The sequence below is a fragment of the Parasteatoda tepidariorum genome, chromosome 1, assembly GCF_043381705.1.
Source record: "Parasteatoda tepidariorum isolate YZ-2023 chromosome 1, CAS_Ptep_4.0, whole genome shotgun sequence".
NCBI lineage: Eukaryota > Metazoa > Arthropoda > Arachnida > Araneae > Theridiidae > Parasteatoda > Parasteatoda tepidariorum.
The window spans coordinates 288,365-307,120 of record NC_092204.1 but is presented as its reverse complement, the minus strand read 5'-3'; the positions used below and the strand labels follow the sequence as shown (position 1 = coordinate 307,120).

The window sequence follows — 18,756 nt, the reverse complement described above, 5'->3', positions numbered from 1 at the left end:
ACGGAGGAAATCTTTTAAAACGTGTTTTATATTTAAAAGTGAGCGTCAATTTTAAAGAAAATATAAGTATATGCCAAGGAACATAAATATATTTTTTTTTTCTAAGTGTTTGTTTAGACCGAAACAAGCTACTTTCAGAACAGATATATCGATAACATAGAGCGGACAGTTTGAGAATTTTTTGTAAGTTTTTGTATGAAGGAAATCCTTTGAAACTTGTTTTATATTAAAAAGTAAGCGTCAATTTTAAAGGAAATATTTCTAAAAAAAAATTCTCTACAATTATTTGCATCGAAATTAAAAAGAGAAAAAAAAGTGTAAATACATTAAAAATGCCTGCTGGTGAAAATAAAAAATAAAGAATTCTATAAAAATAATCAAACAGCATCGGTCGTCATAGCAATGCATGCAATGACAACGCATGCGCACTGTTTACTGTTGCTCTTGAACACAGTTGAAAACTTTGATGAGGTTCAAATAAGGTGCGCACGCCATCAATCCCAAAACAAGATCCATTTTGCCAATGGGTAATAAATGATCAAAAAATTATAAAGAACTTTAAAAATTCCATTAAAATTAATAAAATGTATTGACCATCTCATCAATCCAACTGACAGTTCACCTTCTGACAGTTGCATCTCACTAAAACGGTTTGTCACGCATCGATGGAAAAAAAGTGTCGTCCTTTTATATGATGATTAATTTCTTCTGATTAATTTCTCTGTGATAACAACAGACGGTGAAATATAATTTTTCTCCAACTTTCGATAACTTTTGTTGGCCTGCATATTTTTTTAGCATGTTTTATTTCTGCACCTACACTATGAGTTCACCGAACTTTAATAGTATTTAATTTCTTCTAGTGGTTTCTCTAGCTAAGATTTTTTTTAAAAATAATATTCTGTGTAAACGCTCTTTCTATGACAACGCTCGTTCGTTTCATTCTGTGTTTTAATCTGGAATTTTTTTTCCATCCAGAAAAAATTATATTTTTGAAGCAGTGCCCCAAAGTAAAAGACGCCAGAAAGAGATTGCTAAAAACCCACCCCCTTGAAAATTTGAAAACTTTTAAAGAAACATATATGACGCTCACTTATTAATATAAAACAAGTTTCAAAAGGTTTCCTCTGTACAAAAAATTATAAAAAAATTTCAAACTGTCCGCTCTATGTTATAGATATATATGCTCTGAAAGTAGCTTGTTTCAGACTAAACAAATTTTTTTTAAAACAAAATTACTTATTTTCCTTGGCATGTATTTATATTTTCTTCATGTATTTATATTTCAAGAGAAATCTTACACTTTCGATGTTTGACCAAGTGATTTTTGGTGGCCTCGCTGGGTTCCCCCGGACCTGCAGCGTTCACTGCAACCACTCTGAATTGATATTCAGAATTTTCTTTGAGGTCAGTCACTTTGACCTTTGTCGCTCCTCCCAACACCTCACCAGCTTTCTCCCAACTTAGGCAGAACTTTTCCTTCTTCTCCACAATGTATTTCGTGATGGGGGAACCTCCATCCGACTTAGGAGCCTCCCACTTCAGATCAACGCTGCTGTTATCCCAATCTTCCAATTCAGGAACTCCCGGTTTGCCAGGTTCATCTGGAAAAAAATGCAACAATAAAGATTTAATAAACACCCTACAGACAGTACCCGAGTCAAAATTCTGGTGGGTCCCATCAAAACATTTTGATAGTTTCAGTACGATTCATGAGGGTCCAACCACACTGGATGGTCATCCAACATTTTCCATGATGCGTTTATGGTTTTCGATAAGCCAACACACTTCCATCATTCCAGGATGGAATATGCTACTTTAATTCACAAAGAGGGTGAACCATCGAGAGAATTTTGTTTCTCATGAATCAACAATTGATGATGATCCATGATAGTTCCAACTACGCATTTCCATGATGGTTTAATGAAAATTCCTGCTGGTTCTGAGGAATATGCCATCAAAACGATTTTTTTTATGTTGACCATAAATCAGTCCTTCATGGGGATGATGGTGGTTCATGATCATTCCAATACTTGATTTTTAAGAAAGTAGGGTGGAAATTTCTGATGGTTCAACATCAACAAACCATCACAACAGGTCGCTATTCTTAGGTTGGTTCATCCTAAACCAGTCCGAATTCCTACTTGGTTATGGTTACTTATGTTGTTCAACTTAAAAAATATAATACTTCATGATGGAATTATGGATGGTTACCATCAGGAATATGCTGGTCCATCCATAGAAAACCATCAAAAATGTTGATTTTGGTATTTTAACAATTTGATAGTAAAACAAAACGAAGAAGTTTTCTTTAACGGGTACGGTAGGATTTGCTACAAAACTCATCCGCATATTTGCTAACTTTATGAATTTAAATTTTTTTTTCCTTTTTAATAATAGGGTGTCATGATTCAATCTCACCATCATTTAAAGTTTTATTTAAACCAAACTCAGTGGCGTGACAGCCCATAGAGGGCCAAGGCCTACTGTGCCTATCTCAGTTTTCCTGATCTTGGGCCCTGGGATGCAGGAGCAGATGTTCCGGTTAGGTGATCAGCCGAACGCGGAACCCTCAGTGCCCAAGTATGCTTGGTACTCATGCATCGACCCACTGAAGGGATAAAAAGGTTGAGTCAACCTTGCCCGGCCCAAGATCGAACCCAGGACCTTTGGCATGAGAGTGCGAAGCGCTATCACTCAGCCACCGGGCGTCAAAGTTTTATTTAGGGTTCTTCATTATTTTTCGCCCTTAGCTTTAGGAGTTTTCTTTCACTCCTTCTAAACGTCCGCAAAAGCTGATTCTGTCGTAAACAATTTATGGAATAAGGAATATACTTTTTTCGTTCAGATATTTCAACCGGTAGAATTGACTCCTATGAAATTCGGTGATAAGAAATGTAATGAAAATTTCGACTCGCGTGGTTCAAAAATGACAGATTCAATAAATGAAGGACTATCAAATCTGTCCACAAAAACTCTTCCCGTTTTCTGATGTTATAAAAACTATTTATAAGGAAGAATTGAAGAAATGTCCCGCTTAATCTTAACCAATGGTTAAAATATCTTACTAACCAGAGAAAGGGATTTAGCTGGACAGTACATTTCAAAATAAACAATCTTTGTTGCATTAACATTAAAATTAATTAATTTTAAGTACGAAAAAAACTTTTTGTTAATGGGTTGCTTTGGTAAGCTTTTGTTATTTCATTCATCTTTTCACAACTTCCAATGTAGCTTAGTTTGGACCAACACGTCTTTTTTAAAAAGAGTGTTCTACGTTAATTATTCAAAAACAATCTATTTTTAGAGTTTATTGGCAAAAATACATTAAAAAAACAATGTTACCTAGATAATCGTAATATCTTGTCTTCACAAATTGAAGGTCCTACTTTTTCAATGCAAGGCGTTTTAAAGTATAGATGGCCATAGCCCTTTTTTTAAAAAAATAGTGGCTACGTTCCAATAAATTTAGAGCTAACCGGAATTTAAAATACCCACTACAAATCGATACGTTACCGGCTAAGTATGAAACGCCGGCATTCTATAGAATGCAGCCATTGCATATAATGCCGGATGTTTTCAGGCACGGTATGAAATATGAGAAGTATTACACACTTTCCTTAAGCATTGTATAGGATACCTAGGCATTCTATGGAATGACAAATACTATTTAGGCAAAGTATAAAGAAAAACATCCCGATGAGGTTATTATGCAAATGATGCATATTAGGCAAAAATAAAAATTTTATTCTCAAAAAAATAATAAGAGTGCCATTGCCAACTTGCTGCAACATGGCAGACTTGAATGACATTTTGAATTGAATTGAAATCGGAGATGTGTTTTATACTTTGCCGGTTTCTCATTTGGCATTCTATAGAATGCCTAGGAAATGGGTGAAATATAAATCGTTTCATGAATTGCCGGCTAGTTTTAGGCATTAGCAGAAATGCCAACTGCTCCGAACGTACCATAATAGTTTAAAAAGCGGTAAATAACTACAAACTAAAATTTTCAAGTATTTGACCCATTTCGCTTACTTTTTAAACGGTGTAGCATGACTTAAATGTAACAAAATGGCAAATTATATTACCCCTTCGAATTATTTAAAAATAGTGGTGTATAAAAAATTTAATAAATGGAATTTATTAAACCAAGAATCACACATTCATAAACTACCACTCGAAACTATTTATTTGCTGTCCGAGCAAGCTGGCATCTCTGCATTCTATACAATGCCTAGGCATTCTATACAATGCAGGGTTTCAAACTTTGCCTGTAACAGTTGTATTATGTCACAAAAATGATCTAAAATATACTTACCGAATGGGTTTTTAGCAACGATGGGTCTCAACGTTTCCAGTGGTTCTGATTCTCCCTCTTCGTTGATGGCTGCAACGCGGAATAAATATTCTTTGCCAGGTGTTAGTCCAGTCACGTCCATTTCAGACTTGTCACCGGAAACTTTTCCAACTCTTGTCCATCGTCCAGTTTCTTTATCGAATTTCTCCACTTCGTATTGTTCGATGGGGGTACCTCCGTCGTCTTTTGGCTTGTTCCATTTCAGCTTGCAACCTTCTTTGTGGACGTCGGAAACCTCGAGAGGACCTTCAGGCTTAGAGGGTTTGCCTGAGGATGAAATAATATATATTTGTCACGCATTTGTTTCAAAAATAGATGTCTTTTATAATTTTTTGAAATAAACGGTGTATTATTAAGAAATTCAGCTTCTTGGGTTGTTTAACGAGGGAAGCATTTCTTTTTATTTTTGTTTGCTAATTGTATGTCTGCACTGTTAAAAAAATTTCCGAAACTAATTTTGACTCGACAACAAGGTACGTAGCCAAATCTTTCTACAAATAATAATCAATTTGTATGTACTTTTCAGCACTATGTGCATTAACAAAATGCAAAATGATTCTCAAATACTTTACGTGATCATGATAAAAAAACTAGTTTCTGACAAAGAACTCTTTTCTTGATTATATTAGCCATTATAAAATGATCGAAAGATTTCTCAGTTCGATATCAAAGGGTGTAAAATGAAGCCAGCATTCGAGAATATCTTGAGGCAGAGTTGCACATGAAAGTGCTCACCGAATCCAGCTCAGACGACGAACAGGCTAACTCGCAAGAATTTCATATAACATGCAAAATGTCGGGAGCTTTCATACGGACCGACGGAAAGCCGAAATACATTGCCAGTTGAATGAATTGTGAAAACGTTGAATAGAACAATGTGAGCAGCACGCTTTTGCATAATACGTGATGAAAATCGACATGGAAAACAAAAAAAAATCTCCTTTTTGAAAAGGGAAAATAAAGCACTTCCATCGATGAAAAAAACACGTTTAAGGGCTTTCAAAAAACGAAAATCGAAAATAAGCACCTTCAAGCTTTATTTTAAAAACGCTACTCACTATGGACAAATATCTCAGAGAACTTCATCTAATAGGATGTCTCTTGAGAAACGTTTGTTTTATTTTCAAAAGTAGGACATTGAATCGACTATTCAGTTTCAGCGTGCAGCGTAGCTACCATTCCAAAATTCCGATTCACTAGCATATTAGATAAGTTCGCTCGAATCTTTTTTTATTTTATAACCGTCGTTGAACAGCCGACCCCAATTTGGGTTCACTCATGTTCCACTCCGTAACCTTGTCATTTTGACGCCAATCCTGAAGACAAGGAGACTCCAGGATCAAGAATATGGAGAAATTTTGCTTTCGAGGAGGACTTTTTGATGGAACTAGTCTGCATTTGAGTTACATGGAGAGGAAAATCTCCCACGATTAGCCAGACGACAAGGAGACTTTCACCCATGATCTGTCTACCACTGAAGATATTTCACCTCAGCACTGTGATTGGTGGAAGCCGAGAGCGGAAGTCATATCGACTAGTCGTCGTCGGGATACGAACCCGGTTCACGTCATTGGAAGACGAATGGTCTATCCCCCGAGCCATCTTGAGGTATTCTTGGATGCATGACGTAGCCTAGTTCCATAGCCGAAATATTAAGAGAAATGTCAACAGAAATTGCTTCAAAATATTTTTTAAAAAAAATTCCGAAACTCCAAGAAATGATTCAAAATATTTCAGAAATACAGAGAAATGTTTCTGAATATCAGAGAAAGAGGAAATACTCAAAAAAGGCACCGTAACTGCCTCATACATACAGAAATGCTTAGTCCAAAATATAGCGTCAGGATCTTTTCTTACTCCTTTTGTGTCTTAATATTTAACCATCCACCACTACAGGGAAAACTCCCTCCTAAAAATCACTTGATGTTCGAGAGATATGCTTGAAAATTTTTTTTCTTCTCATCGGTTAAACAGTTTGTTATAAGTAGAACCTTAGGCAATTGGTGGATTTTAGATGTTTTACTGAATATATTGAATAAGTTATAACAATGAGATGGATTTATTTAGGTCTAAACTTCAATTATTAATGCTAAAATAACTATAGTACTACCAATAGTATCGTCGTTATAATTGATGCAACTGCGGCTACTGTGTTAATAGGTTACCAAAAGGGATAAGTACTGTAGAGAAAAAAACAGTTGACAGAGGGAGATCCTAATCCCTTTCAAAAAATGAATTCTTTGGGAACTTCTTGGGAGTATTTTTCATGAAGAACGTAAAAAATTATTCTGTCCCAAAAAGGAAACAAAAAGCAACTTAATACCCTCGTTGAGGAAATGGCATAGAAAAGGATGAAAAAAGTGCCACAGAATGGGAGAGTGACATTAGTCATAACAAATGATCAAATAGGGAATAAATATACAATTGAGGGTGTCAGAATAAATTATGGATATATTTCTTCAGAACTATAGAGTAACTGAATCTCGAAAAAAATTTAAAGTTAACTTATATGAAACGAAATTTGTGTATGGGTTTATTTTTATTCCTATTTACATAATTTTATCAAGATAGAATATATTTTTTAATGCGGTGATGAAGATTTATATTTGAGTCTGTACACCCTCACAAATAGGTCAAGTGTTAGTCTTCAGAAAAAAATAAATTTAGATTTTTTTTACATCAGTTGTATAATCTGTGGGGGCTTTCCCTGCGAAACAGCAAAAGCTGACAAAAAGGGACCCTCTTTAAAACCGTAAAAATGAGAAAGGAAGTCGCATACGAATAAGGACTAAATGCGAGATGTTAAACGAGAGTACCAATCATGGTCGGCTAGAGTCAGAAAGGCCCGATTTATATATGAAGGGGTGTAGTTAAATCCAAGTAGAAAAGAAACTTACCTAAAATGGTCACATCCACAGTCACCGTGTCCTTGCCCGATGCATTGGTGGCACTGATAGTATATTTCCCAGAATGTTTTCTCTTCGATTTAGTGATTGTGAAGTCGGTATGATAGTCTCTGTTTTCAATTTTAATGTGATCGTCCTGCACTACTTTATGATCGGCAAACGACCACACTATTTCGGGAGCGGGTTCTCCTTTCACGTCCACGTCGAATTTAATCGATCTTCCAACTTTTATCACCTGTGCTTTCAAGTTCGTTCGATCAATCAGAGGTTTCACTGCAACAGAGATATTCATTCATCATTGAAGTCATCATTTAATTTTAAAAAAGAAACAAAACAAATAAAATGATTAAATACACAATCATAGCAAAGAAAAATGTGGGTGCTGCAAATTTATAGTTAAGAATTGTTAGTTTATTGGAAGAAAAAAAAAACATTGCTGAAGTAACAGTTGCGCTGCTTTGACAGTGTTTAGACTGGATATGGAAATCATTTTAAGGTTCAACTTCATGATGCAGTGCTATCCATACTGATATTTCGTTTTATATCCGTCGTTGAACAGCCGACCCAATTTTTGGGTTTACGACTTCTAATGTCCTTGTAACTTTGAACCCATCCAGGTGACAAGGAAACTCCTGTATCCCCAGAGGTATGATGTGTTATGAGAACATGGAGGATTTCCAATCAGCACGGGAACAACTTTAAGAAAGCCAGCTAGTGTTAACTAATCGGACAGTGAGATAGATGAAACATAAAGCCACTCAATAATTCAGTTCATATACGATACGCAAATTCGTTCACACTCTTCCTCTATTTTGTTCAAATCGTTCATAAAATACTTTTAATTCATCCATTCAACTTCAAATACATTTTTGTTTAAGCTTGTTGTGAATGACAATCGATGTTAATACAGTTTTTTCAAATATGAATTCATTCATCTAAATTGAATGAATTAATTTCAATTTCATATGGGAGAAAGAATTGTAATTATTTAATAAAAAGTAACTAAAATAAAAAAATTTCTTCGTTGACCTAAGTAGGAATTGACTCATTTTTTTTTTATATTACATTATTTCCTTTTACATTTTATATTAAAAATGATTACAATAATTGTATATTATTGCAGTTAAATATTATTGTGTATTATTGCAATAATCGTAACACATTTTATATTAAAAATGACTGCAATAATTCTTTATTTCCATTCATTCAATGCTCATTATTCTATCTATTTCATAAAATAATATTATTTTAACCTTGATTAATATCCATTATTATTTATTAAGGTTTTAAACAGTTTTCTTCTTCTTTTTCCTCTAGTGTTAGTTGTTGTTGATGTATGCCTGTGTAGGCAAAGGGGTGCGATTGTTCTTGTTTTCCAGTGGCACCATCTATGGCCAAGAATTCGACTTCTGCCACACCATACATCGTACCCGTTTATAGGGCGGACCCATTCATACATCCGCAAATCGTAATTTTGACCTGAATCAGAGAACGATCGATCTCCAATCCAGTACTCCCAGAGGTATTGATTTGTTATGGGAACATGGAGGACTTTTGCGACTCGACAGACTTAACGTGCATCAGCCACTTTACTACACGGGGAGTCTTTTGTCGACGGGGTTCGAACCCACGAACTCTCGAACATGAGCCCAGTACCCTATCGACCAGGTTATCCCGGCCCAGTGTTAGTTTGAGACCCTTTAAAGTGTATATTTCTATGGTTTAGTTTTAAACAAAAGGTTTCTTTTTTCCTAAACAAACATGTTAAAACGCATCATTGTTGCTTACAGTGTCTGTGTTTAACCGTGTGATTGTTGGTGGGATCACTGGGTTCTCCAATGCCAGCCTTGTTGACAGCCCTCACACGGAATTGTAGTACAGTGTTTTCTTTCAGTCCTTCAACCACTGCTCTGCACTTGTTGTCGGGTGTCTTCAGTGCTTCTGTCCAGGTGGCGCTGAATTTGTCTTTCATTTCGATGATGTAGCTCAGTATGGGTCGGCCACCGTCATTCTCGGGGGGAACCCATTTTAGTTCCACTTTAGTGTTGTCGTAGTCCACAATCTCTGGTTTTGGAGGTTTGCCAGGCTCATCTACAAATACACAACACATCATTTTTTTATGAAATACAAGAAGGCTCATTATATATTTTTCGATAGAACAAAACTTTTCTGAATTTCTTTCTTAAATTTAAAACCGCTTTAATAAAGCAATAACAAAGTAATTGAATTGAATTGAATGAAGAGTTTAGTGACGCTAGGTCCAGATGAAAACATGCTGCGCAGCAATAACAAGGGAGACTCATCATCTGTTGATATGGATAATTATTTGTAGCTTATGGAAAGACATTTTAGAAAAACAGCTTATTTTAACACTAGAAAGACTGAAACTTAGTATATACCTATCAGGGATCTGTCCAGACATTTTGTGAAAAGTCCGTGTATGTGAAATTGTGAAAAAAATTACTCTTCATTTGTGAATATAAAATAAACGTTAAGTGACATTTTTTCAACCAGGGTCCTGCTTTTGTGAATGTGTGCAAATAGGGTCCTGTTATTGCAAAAAACTTTTTTAAGGAGTTTTTAAATTGTAAAGAGATACAAGAGACTCAACACTGTAAAGTTATAATTAAAATTTTTACGATAAACAGCAATTGCTGCTACTAAATTAGAGATGCAACATACACATATTTGGTATGTAGCCTATACTGCTGAATCCAGAATATTCATTTCGGACAAATAAAGGAAGAAACGTCTGCCGAAGACAAAACTTGGTTCGTTTACATCTGTCTTCTCCCTCCTAGGAAGGGTTTATTCGATTAACAAAACAATAATGAAGATAAACAAATCTGTGAAGGGTCCGATTAAAAGAAAAATCATTTTGTGAAGGGTTTTAAGTTAAAATATTTTGTGAAGGGTCCGTTTTTATAAAAAGATATTTTGCAATAGGTCCGTTAATGGACTCAAATTTCTTCTAAACAGACCCCTGAATATAGTGTCCAGAAGCAGTCAAAATTATTGGATTGTGAAAGAATAAATAATGTGTAAAGAAATTTGCTTAAAATTGATTTTTAATGTTTTTATATTATTTACAGTTATATAACACGCTATTAGTAAAAATGAACACTAAAAAAATTATATGTTGTACAAAAAGTCACAACATTCTAAGAAATTGCGTCATTCATATCATTGGATATACGTTTATCATTGTTTTTTCTAATTGAAATTAAAAAGTAGTCAAAAGGACTTCTTTAGGCAATCTAGTGTTAAAGCGCAAAATTAATTCAATTAAAAAAAACCCAAAAAAGCTCGAAATTAATTCAATTAAAAAAACAAACAAATATTTTACACTATTTAATTCTTTTTATATAAAATAGAGAATACCCTATACTGCGTGTGTCATCCATCAACCTTCATTTTTTGAATGCTTAAAAATAATTATATTAAAAAATATTTTTATTTAGGGAACAAAAATGAATACGTAAGTGAAAAGGAACATAAATGTTATAAGCCCTGTGACCCATTAATTTTTAGATCTATAAGAAAAAAGAAAAATGATCTCAAAATGTTTATTTGAGATCGTGGCATGAGACAAAGGATTTAAAACCCTTTTTCCAGCTTAATAATGAAAAATGTTAACTGACAACCTTCTACTTATCTAGAAATGCAAATCAGGGTTTTGTATAAACAGCAAAAAAAATGTTACCGTAAGGATTTTTAGCTTCGATGTCCTCGTCAGTGACGAGTGCCGGTGACTCTCCATCTTTGTTGACGGCCTTCACTCTGAATTTATATTTCTTCTTTGGGGTGAGGCCATCGACTGTAAAAGTGTCATCATTCGGACCCACTTCTCCCGCAGGTACCCATCGACCCGTGTCAGTGTCCATCTTCTCGATGACGTATCCTTTCAGTTCTTGACCACCCGTGTCTTCTGGCCTGTTCCATTTCAGCTTCACGTGATCGGCCCTCACTTCCTCCGCCTTCAAGGGTCCTCTGGGTGCTGTTGGTTTGTCTATATTAAAAGCAATTAAAATTATTGGAGTCATCCTCCGTTACATTGTTCAGATGTAAAATGAGCATTTTTCTTTTTAAAAAATTTGATTTCTTTTTGTATTAAAGAAATTCCTAAACAAGCAGAAATATATTTCAACACTATAAGTTGCTCTTAAAAGAAATGAATAATCTGTTCAAATGTACTTTAAAAAGGAATCACTATTTGTTTGTGTTTTCGATTTTTAAATTTTATTTCATAACCGTCGCTGAAGAGCCTTTTTGGGTTTACGACTATTAATGTTCAATGGGAGAACTTTTGCCATTGTGGAGGACTTTGTAATGGAACTAGCCCGCATTTGCGTTACATTGAGAGGAAAATCCCGAGAACCTCTCCCGGTTTGCCTGACGGCAAAGTTGACTCGAACCCATGATCCATCTACCACTGAGAATATTTTACGTCAGCACTGGGGTCGGTGAGAGCTGTGGGTGGAATTCGTATCAACCAGTTATCGTTAGGATTCGAACCCGGTTCAACTGAATAGAACAGGGATGAGATTGGTCAAAAGGCAAAAAAGCTGAATTTTCACACGAGTACATCTTACGTGATTTATAGCAAAAACATCAGTAACATATTCGCTGATGTTGTAATATAGCAACACCAGTTTTGGCTGATGTTGTAATATAGCAATAATCGCCGATAGAAAAACTGCCACATTTATAGTAACTAATTCAAAAAAAAAAACTTGCTTTTTACAAGAACCGCGCAATAACGGATTTTAAAATCGTGTGAATATAAATCACGTTATTGAAATAAGCGAATGAAACTCGATATTAAATTTCAAAAATGTGAAAATACAAATCATGATGCGTAACTTTCAGATCGCGTAAATACGAATTACGATACATTATTTCTAAATGGCGTTAATACGTATCCAAAGCCTAATTTTTAAATCTAGTGTAAATACGAAAATAGAAGTTGGATATTACAACAGCAAAAACGAATCACGACATTGGATAAACTCGCATGAATACGAAATCGTTACATAGAATTTTAAAAACGTCTGTATACAAATCGCGATATTGGATTTTTAAATCTCGTAAAGAAGAATTGCAATGAACGATATTGAAATCGCGAGAATAGGAATCGCAACGCGCAACTTTTAAATCAGGTAAAGACGAAAATCGATGTTTGATATTAAAATGCAGCGACGTCTGAATTACGAAAATACGAGCTATCTAGCGGACGGGTAAAAATGAGGAAAATCTTACTTTCTGCTTCTAGAAGCTAATAACTAAATTAAGTAGATATGCGAAAGGGTTGGCAGCTACGAAGTTTGAATTTTCTATACATCTTTCGATATATGATATCTATATATCAAATCGGAGGAAATAAACATAATTATATTATTTCAATGGCTGAATTTTCAGAAAAAACCGGAATATTAATTAAAAAAAACTGAAACTTTTAGAGAATCTGAGTTTTTAATAAAAAGTCTGAAATTCGAGAGACAAAAGCGAAAAAGGCGGAAATCCGCTAAAAAGCGGATAAATCTCATCCCTGATAGAAGGCGACTGTAATCACTATGGATTTGTGTTCACGATGTACTTGCATTGTAATTTATTTCATTTTATAACCGGAGTTAAAAAAGACGACTCCTATACGAGTTTACAATGTCGGTGTGCCACTTTGAACTGCTGGGCAAGGGGACTACTAGATCAAGCATTGGGGCACTTTGGTGGAGAACTTTTTGATTGAACTAACTGTGTTAAAGGGTGGTTATCGAGAGGTGTGTCTGAATATGCGTTAAAATGACATTTTCCCTCTAGTATATAACAATATTTAGTGACACATCTCTAAAAGCACTGCAATTTATCTTTGACACCTACCCAGGACAATGACGTCACCCCAAGAGGAGATGGCACCTGAAGTGTTTGTCAGTGTCAGGGTGTATTTCCCACTGTCAGCCCTCTCAGCGCTCTTCACGAGGATCGTCGTCTCTTTTGCAGTATTGTCAATAGTTATCCTATAATATTAAAATAAAAGTTTTTATTCAAATTATATAAAACATTTTTAGTTGACAAAAAACACAATGATCTTACTTTTTAGAAGGCATGAGTTCTTTGAGATCTTTTGCCCATTTGACAGTGGGAGGAGGCTCACCACCGAATTGAATTTCGTATTTGATCATTTGACCCTTTTTAATAATCATTCCTTTCACTTCATCGCCGATAATGTAAGGCTTGACTAAAACAAAAAAAAAAGGATTTTAATTTAATTATAAAATAAGACAGTTTAAATGACATGCATGTATATAGGCAGCAGGGCCCGGAGCTAAGGATCATTAGCCGGTAAATTAGTCAAATATCAAAAGTATTGGTCAATTTTAAAAAGTCTTCACCAAATGTTATGATTCATTTTTTTCCCTATCGAAGTAGTTTATTTGCACCCATTTCTAATGGGTGAATGAGGAGCATCTACCGAAAATGACTGTCAGCGAATACTGATTTGTTGAAAAAAATTCATTTTCTCAGAATTTAGAGTTAAATATATATTTTTCTTTTAGGTGGAAAAAAAGCATTCGCCAATACTTTCACCAAAATAGAATTTTGTTCGCCAAATGTACGATTTTATCGCATTTGGCGAGATGGCTTATCGCGGGCCCTGTTATAAACATGACTATTGATAAAGATTTTTAAAAAAAAAAACTTAATTCACTGTGTTGAAAATGGGTGTGCGTTCTATTTGTAAATAGATTTCTATGCATACATACCATATCTTGCTTTGGCGATGACTGGTTTTGATGGATCGCTGGGTTCACCGGGACCGGCTTTGTTGACAGCCTTCACCCTGAACTGGTATTGGACACCTTCCTTCAATCCTTCTACACGACATTTTAACTCATCTGGGCCCACTTCCTGACAATTAAACAAGCATGCATTTTTAAACAGTGATTCTAACAGAGGTTATATAAAATAAAAACTCCTTTTCTTCAGATTTTCGTGTTTGTATTTTATTTCTAAATACGTTGAGTAGCGAGAAGAGGAGGGAAGAAAGTGACTTACCGGTCCTTGTGTCCATTCTCCTGAGAACTTATCTTTATATTCGACTATATAACTTGTGATGGGAGCTCCGCCATCAGTCTCTGGTTTTGTCCAACCTATGTCAACCCTACCCACGTCCCAGTCTTGAATTTCAACATTTCCAGGCTTTGAGGGTTCATCTAAAGGGAGAAACATTTACATTGAATGAGATCAGTTTTTATTTTGTTTTGTGTACTACTTTTGAATGTGATCTTAACAATTATTTCGATTCAAGGAGTCCAAGAGGACCTCAAGACAAATCTTCACGATCTTTTCTTTTGCAGCATTTCGTTTTCTGATTTTATAATAATAATTCAACTTATGAAAATGTTATTTACATTCACATGATTAATAAAACATAAAAAGCAGCTGGAATTTTTCGATGGACCATTAACGAGATGACATTCTTTTTCATTTTACATTATTCAAATTAGATATATGGATTAATAGTGTGTAAAAAAAGTTTTCAAGTATCTCCCCTTTTCCATGACGTTTGACATTCTGCATTGGGCTATTTGGCAGTCCAAAAAAAAAAAANAAAAAAAAAAAAAAAAGATGTTGAATAAGTTTTACTGCTTTTCTCAGAATAAAAAATATGTCATAAAGAAGAGAAGAGCTCAGTATAATTTCTTCTAAAAGAAAAAAAAAGTCTTGTATGCATTAAAATGCATCTTATTGCTCGAATTTAAGTTTTAACATTTTGTTTTGTTTCCATTTTTGTGTCTCGGCATTCTTTACAAAGGAAAAACACACACACAGAATAACACAGTTTTCATTTAAATTAGTATTTATTTCAAAATATTATCAAATTATTTCAGTTAATAATATCGTATTTATTTTACAGAGTACAAAAATTTGAAAACTTCATTCTTGCATAAAATTGATATAATATTGCGAACTTTAATGAAAACCTAATTCCTAACAAATATTTAATCTGAAAATCATAGAATAGTTAAGAATAATTTGAATTAATAAACACACTGAACTATAATTTAAAGTCTAATTAAATTCCCTGCTGTGTTTTAAGAATAGGTAAAGAAAATGAGTCAAATTATTTTCATGCTTTATTATTTTTTACTTCAAAGATGGAGGGGAACAAACACAATTTATATTTTTATTTAATATGTAAAAGAGAGGAACTAGTAGAATAAACGACTCCTATATTAACTTATATGATATTTTTTATCTGTAAAATCATTCATTTTTTTTAATTAGGTAGCTTGTTTTTAACATTGCTAAATTTATATCAAAGATGATTCACATATTTTTTTTTTTAATTTGTCTGAAATAGCAGAAAGTAGTTTTTGCGAGTTTTCTAATTATTGAGGGAGGTATATAACCAGGACAACGACTCATGCATATAAGCGTCATACATATTCGCGTACAATTAACCACATTTCTCTCTCATTTTTCTTTAAGATTTTATGTTTTATTTAATTATTTATTATTTTTTAATATACTTTGATCATTGCAAAACTACAATCATGCCCTTATTTCCAAATCTCAATCTATTTGATCTAAAATTGTTTGTTAAATAGTAGAAATAAATTTAATAAATGAATTTACAATAATAAGAATGAGCTTTAGGTAAGTAGATAAGCGTTCTCGTAATGCGTTATAAAATTTTAAGTATATGGATATAGTTAGATTAGAAGCTTCCGGTAACTTTTTATAACCTCTCTTTTAAAGTTAAAACTCTCAGTTCATTAAAAAAAAAAGTATCTATAAGGTGCACAAGGGAAAAAAGAAACATTTTATAATTATCTTTTCTCCCCCTTTTTTCCCTTATTTTTCTATCTTTTTCTTTCTAATTTTGAGCTTGTACATTTGTAACATTCCACCGCAATATCCCTTTTTATACATAAACTGTTCTACACTTTATTCAAAATTTATCAGAAAATTAACCATAGATTATACTTCATAAGCACCGAAAAGGAGCTTGTGACTTGCTTATTTTTGCGCTGACGAGGGGGGAGAAAAAAAAATCATACTGACTTAATACTTAAATGTGAATCAATAAAAATAGGTTATTCATTCTATTTCCTTTAGAAATTAAATAAATTTGCATAGTTCTTTCAAGAAAAAATAATATATATATATATAAAGGATTTAAAACCCTTTTTCCAGCTTAATAATGAAAAATGTTAACTGACAACCTTCTACTTATCTAGAAATGCAAATCAGGGTTTTGTATAAACAGCAAAAAAAATGTTACCGTAAGGATTTTTAGCTTCGATGTCCTCGTCGGTGACGAGTGCCGGTGACTCTCCATCTTTGTTGACGGCCTTCACTCTGAATTTATATTTCTTCTTTGGGGTGAGGCCATCGACTGTAAAAGTGTCATCATTCGGACCCACTTCTCCCGCAGGTACCCATCGACCCGTGTCAGTGTCCATCTTCTCGATGACGTATCCTTTCAGTTCTTGACCACCCGTGTCTTCTGGCCTGTTCCATTTCAGCTTCACGTGATCGGCCCTCACTTCCTCCGCCTTCAAGGGTCCTCTGGGTGCTGTTGGTTTGTCTATATTAAAAGCAATTAAAATTATTGGAGTCATCCTCCGTTACATTGTTCAGATGTAAAATGAGCATTTTTCTTTTTAAAAAATTTGATTTCTTTTTGTATTAAAGAAATTCCTAAACAAGCAGAAATATATTTCAACACTATAAGTTGCTCTTAAAAGAAATGAATAATCTGTTCAAATGTACTTTAAAAAGGAATCACTATTTGTTTGTGTTTTCGATTTTTAAATTTTATTTCATAACCGTCGCTGAAGAGCCTTTTTGGGTTTACGACTATTAATGTTCAATGGGAGAACTTTTGCCATTGTGGAGGACTTTGTAATGGAACTAGCCCGCATTTGCGTTACATTGAGAGGAAAATCCCGAGAACCTCTCCCGGTTTGCCTGACGGCANAATTATTATAGTTTGATACATATATACTTTTTGTAGTGAATATAAAACCCTAAAACATTAGAGGGGAAAATTTCTGCTTAGGATGAAAACTCAAGTACACACAGATTTCGAAGCTGCTTAAATGGAAAATGTGATTACTTCAATAAACAACTAAAGTGTTGTTTCCATTAAAGTGACTTACCGTAGGGGTCTTTAGCAAAAGTGTTTTTAGGAGCCACCAGAGGTTGTGAGGATCCTTTCTCGTTGATGGCTCTTATCCTGAATTTGTATTCTTTCTTCGGAGTGAGGTCAGTCACATCAAACTTTGTATCTTGGGTGGTGGCCACTTCTGCCCATCCACCTCTCGCTCCCAGATCTTGTCTCTCGATGAGATAGTGGTTGAGGGGGATGCCTCCCGTGTCTTTACACGGCTTCCACGACAACTTGCAACGATCCCTGTACACATCGAACACTTCCAAAGGTCCTTCCGGTGGGGTGGGAACATCTAGTTGGGACACACACTTCTTATTATTTCACTTTTTACAAATAGTTATTGTATATATACCTTAGTAAGAGGAAAAAAGTAATCAAATTACTTGACTGATTTTTAATGAGTTGATTGTTACCTATAACTGCTGAAAGTATTTTAATATTGATTTAACAATCTAAATTACCGTTCTCCGCAATATAAAATGGTTACATAACAGGGGTCTGTTTAGAAGAAATTTGGATCCGTTAACGGACCCTGCACAAAATATCTTTTCATAAAAACGGACCCTTCACAAGATATTTTAACTTAAAACCCTTCACAAAATGATTTTTCTTTTAATCGGACCCTTCACAAATTTGTTTATCTTCATGATTGTTTTGTTAATCGAATAAACCCTTCCCAGGGCAGAAAACAAGAAAGATGGATGCAAACTAATTAAGTTTTGTCTTCGGGAGACGATTCTTCCATTATTCGTCCGAAATGAATATTCTGCGTTCAGCAGTATAGGCTAAATACCAAATATTTGTATGTTGCATCTCTAATTTAAAAGCGGCAATTGCTGTTTATTTTTTGAAATTCAATTTTTTCATTATAATTTTACAGTGTTTAGCATAATCTTGTATCTCTTTACAATTTAAAAACTCCTTGAAAGAGTTTTTTGCAATAACCGGAGCCTATTTGCACAAGTTTATAAAAGCAGGACCCTGGTTGAAAGAATGATTAATTTTTTCACAATTTCGCAAAAACCGAACCTTTCACAAAATGTCTGGACAGACCCCTGCATAAAGAGATTGTATTGTGTAAGGGCCTTTAACGAGACTATTATTTAAAGTCCCTGTTTGCACTACCAATATACTGCTCTTATTTAAAAATAAATAAAATAGTGTGACCTGATACGGGGAGCTTAGAAACAATTTCCAAAGGAAAAAAAAAAAAAAAGGTGAGACAGTAGTATGTTATACGTCATTTTATCCATTTTGTTTCCTCTGTATACTTATAATGAACCAGTATGCAGAAACACACACGGGGGGGGGGG

The 18,756-nt window shown here is 34.2% G+C and overlaps 1 protein-coding gene across 1 annotated transcript in view; it reads right to left on the bottom strand.

Moving 5' to 3' along the window:
• LOC107453633 (twitchin) overlaps positions 1 to 18,756 on the bottom strand; it is a gene marked incomplete in the record, with an annotated part of 247,518 nt that overhangs the window by 107,196 nt on the left and 121,566 nt on the right. Inside the window, 10 exon segments of the mRNA XM_071179568.1 lie at positions 1,302 to 1,604; positions 4,322 to 4,627; positions 7,258 to 7,539; positions 9,055 to 9,357; positions 10,970 to 11,275; positions 13,144 to 13,280; positions 13,357 to 13,501; positions 14,028 to 14,172; positions 14,320 to 14,477; positions 17,433 to 17,735. Of these exon segments, the coding sequence (XP_071035669.1) occupies positions 1,302 to 1,604; positions 4,322 to 4,627; positions 7,258 to 7,539; positions 9,055 to 9,357; positions 10,970 to 11,275; positions 13,144 to 13,280; positions 13,357 to 13,501; positions 14,028 to 14,172; positions 14,320 to 14,477; positions 17,433 to 17,735 (2,388 nt within the window).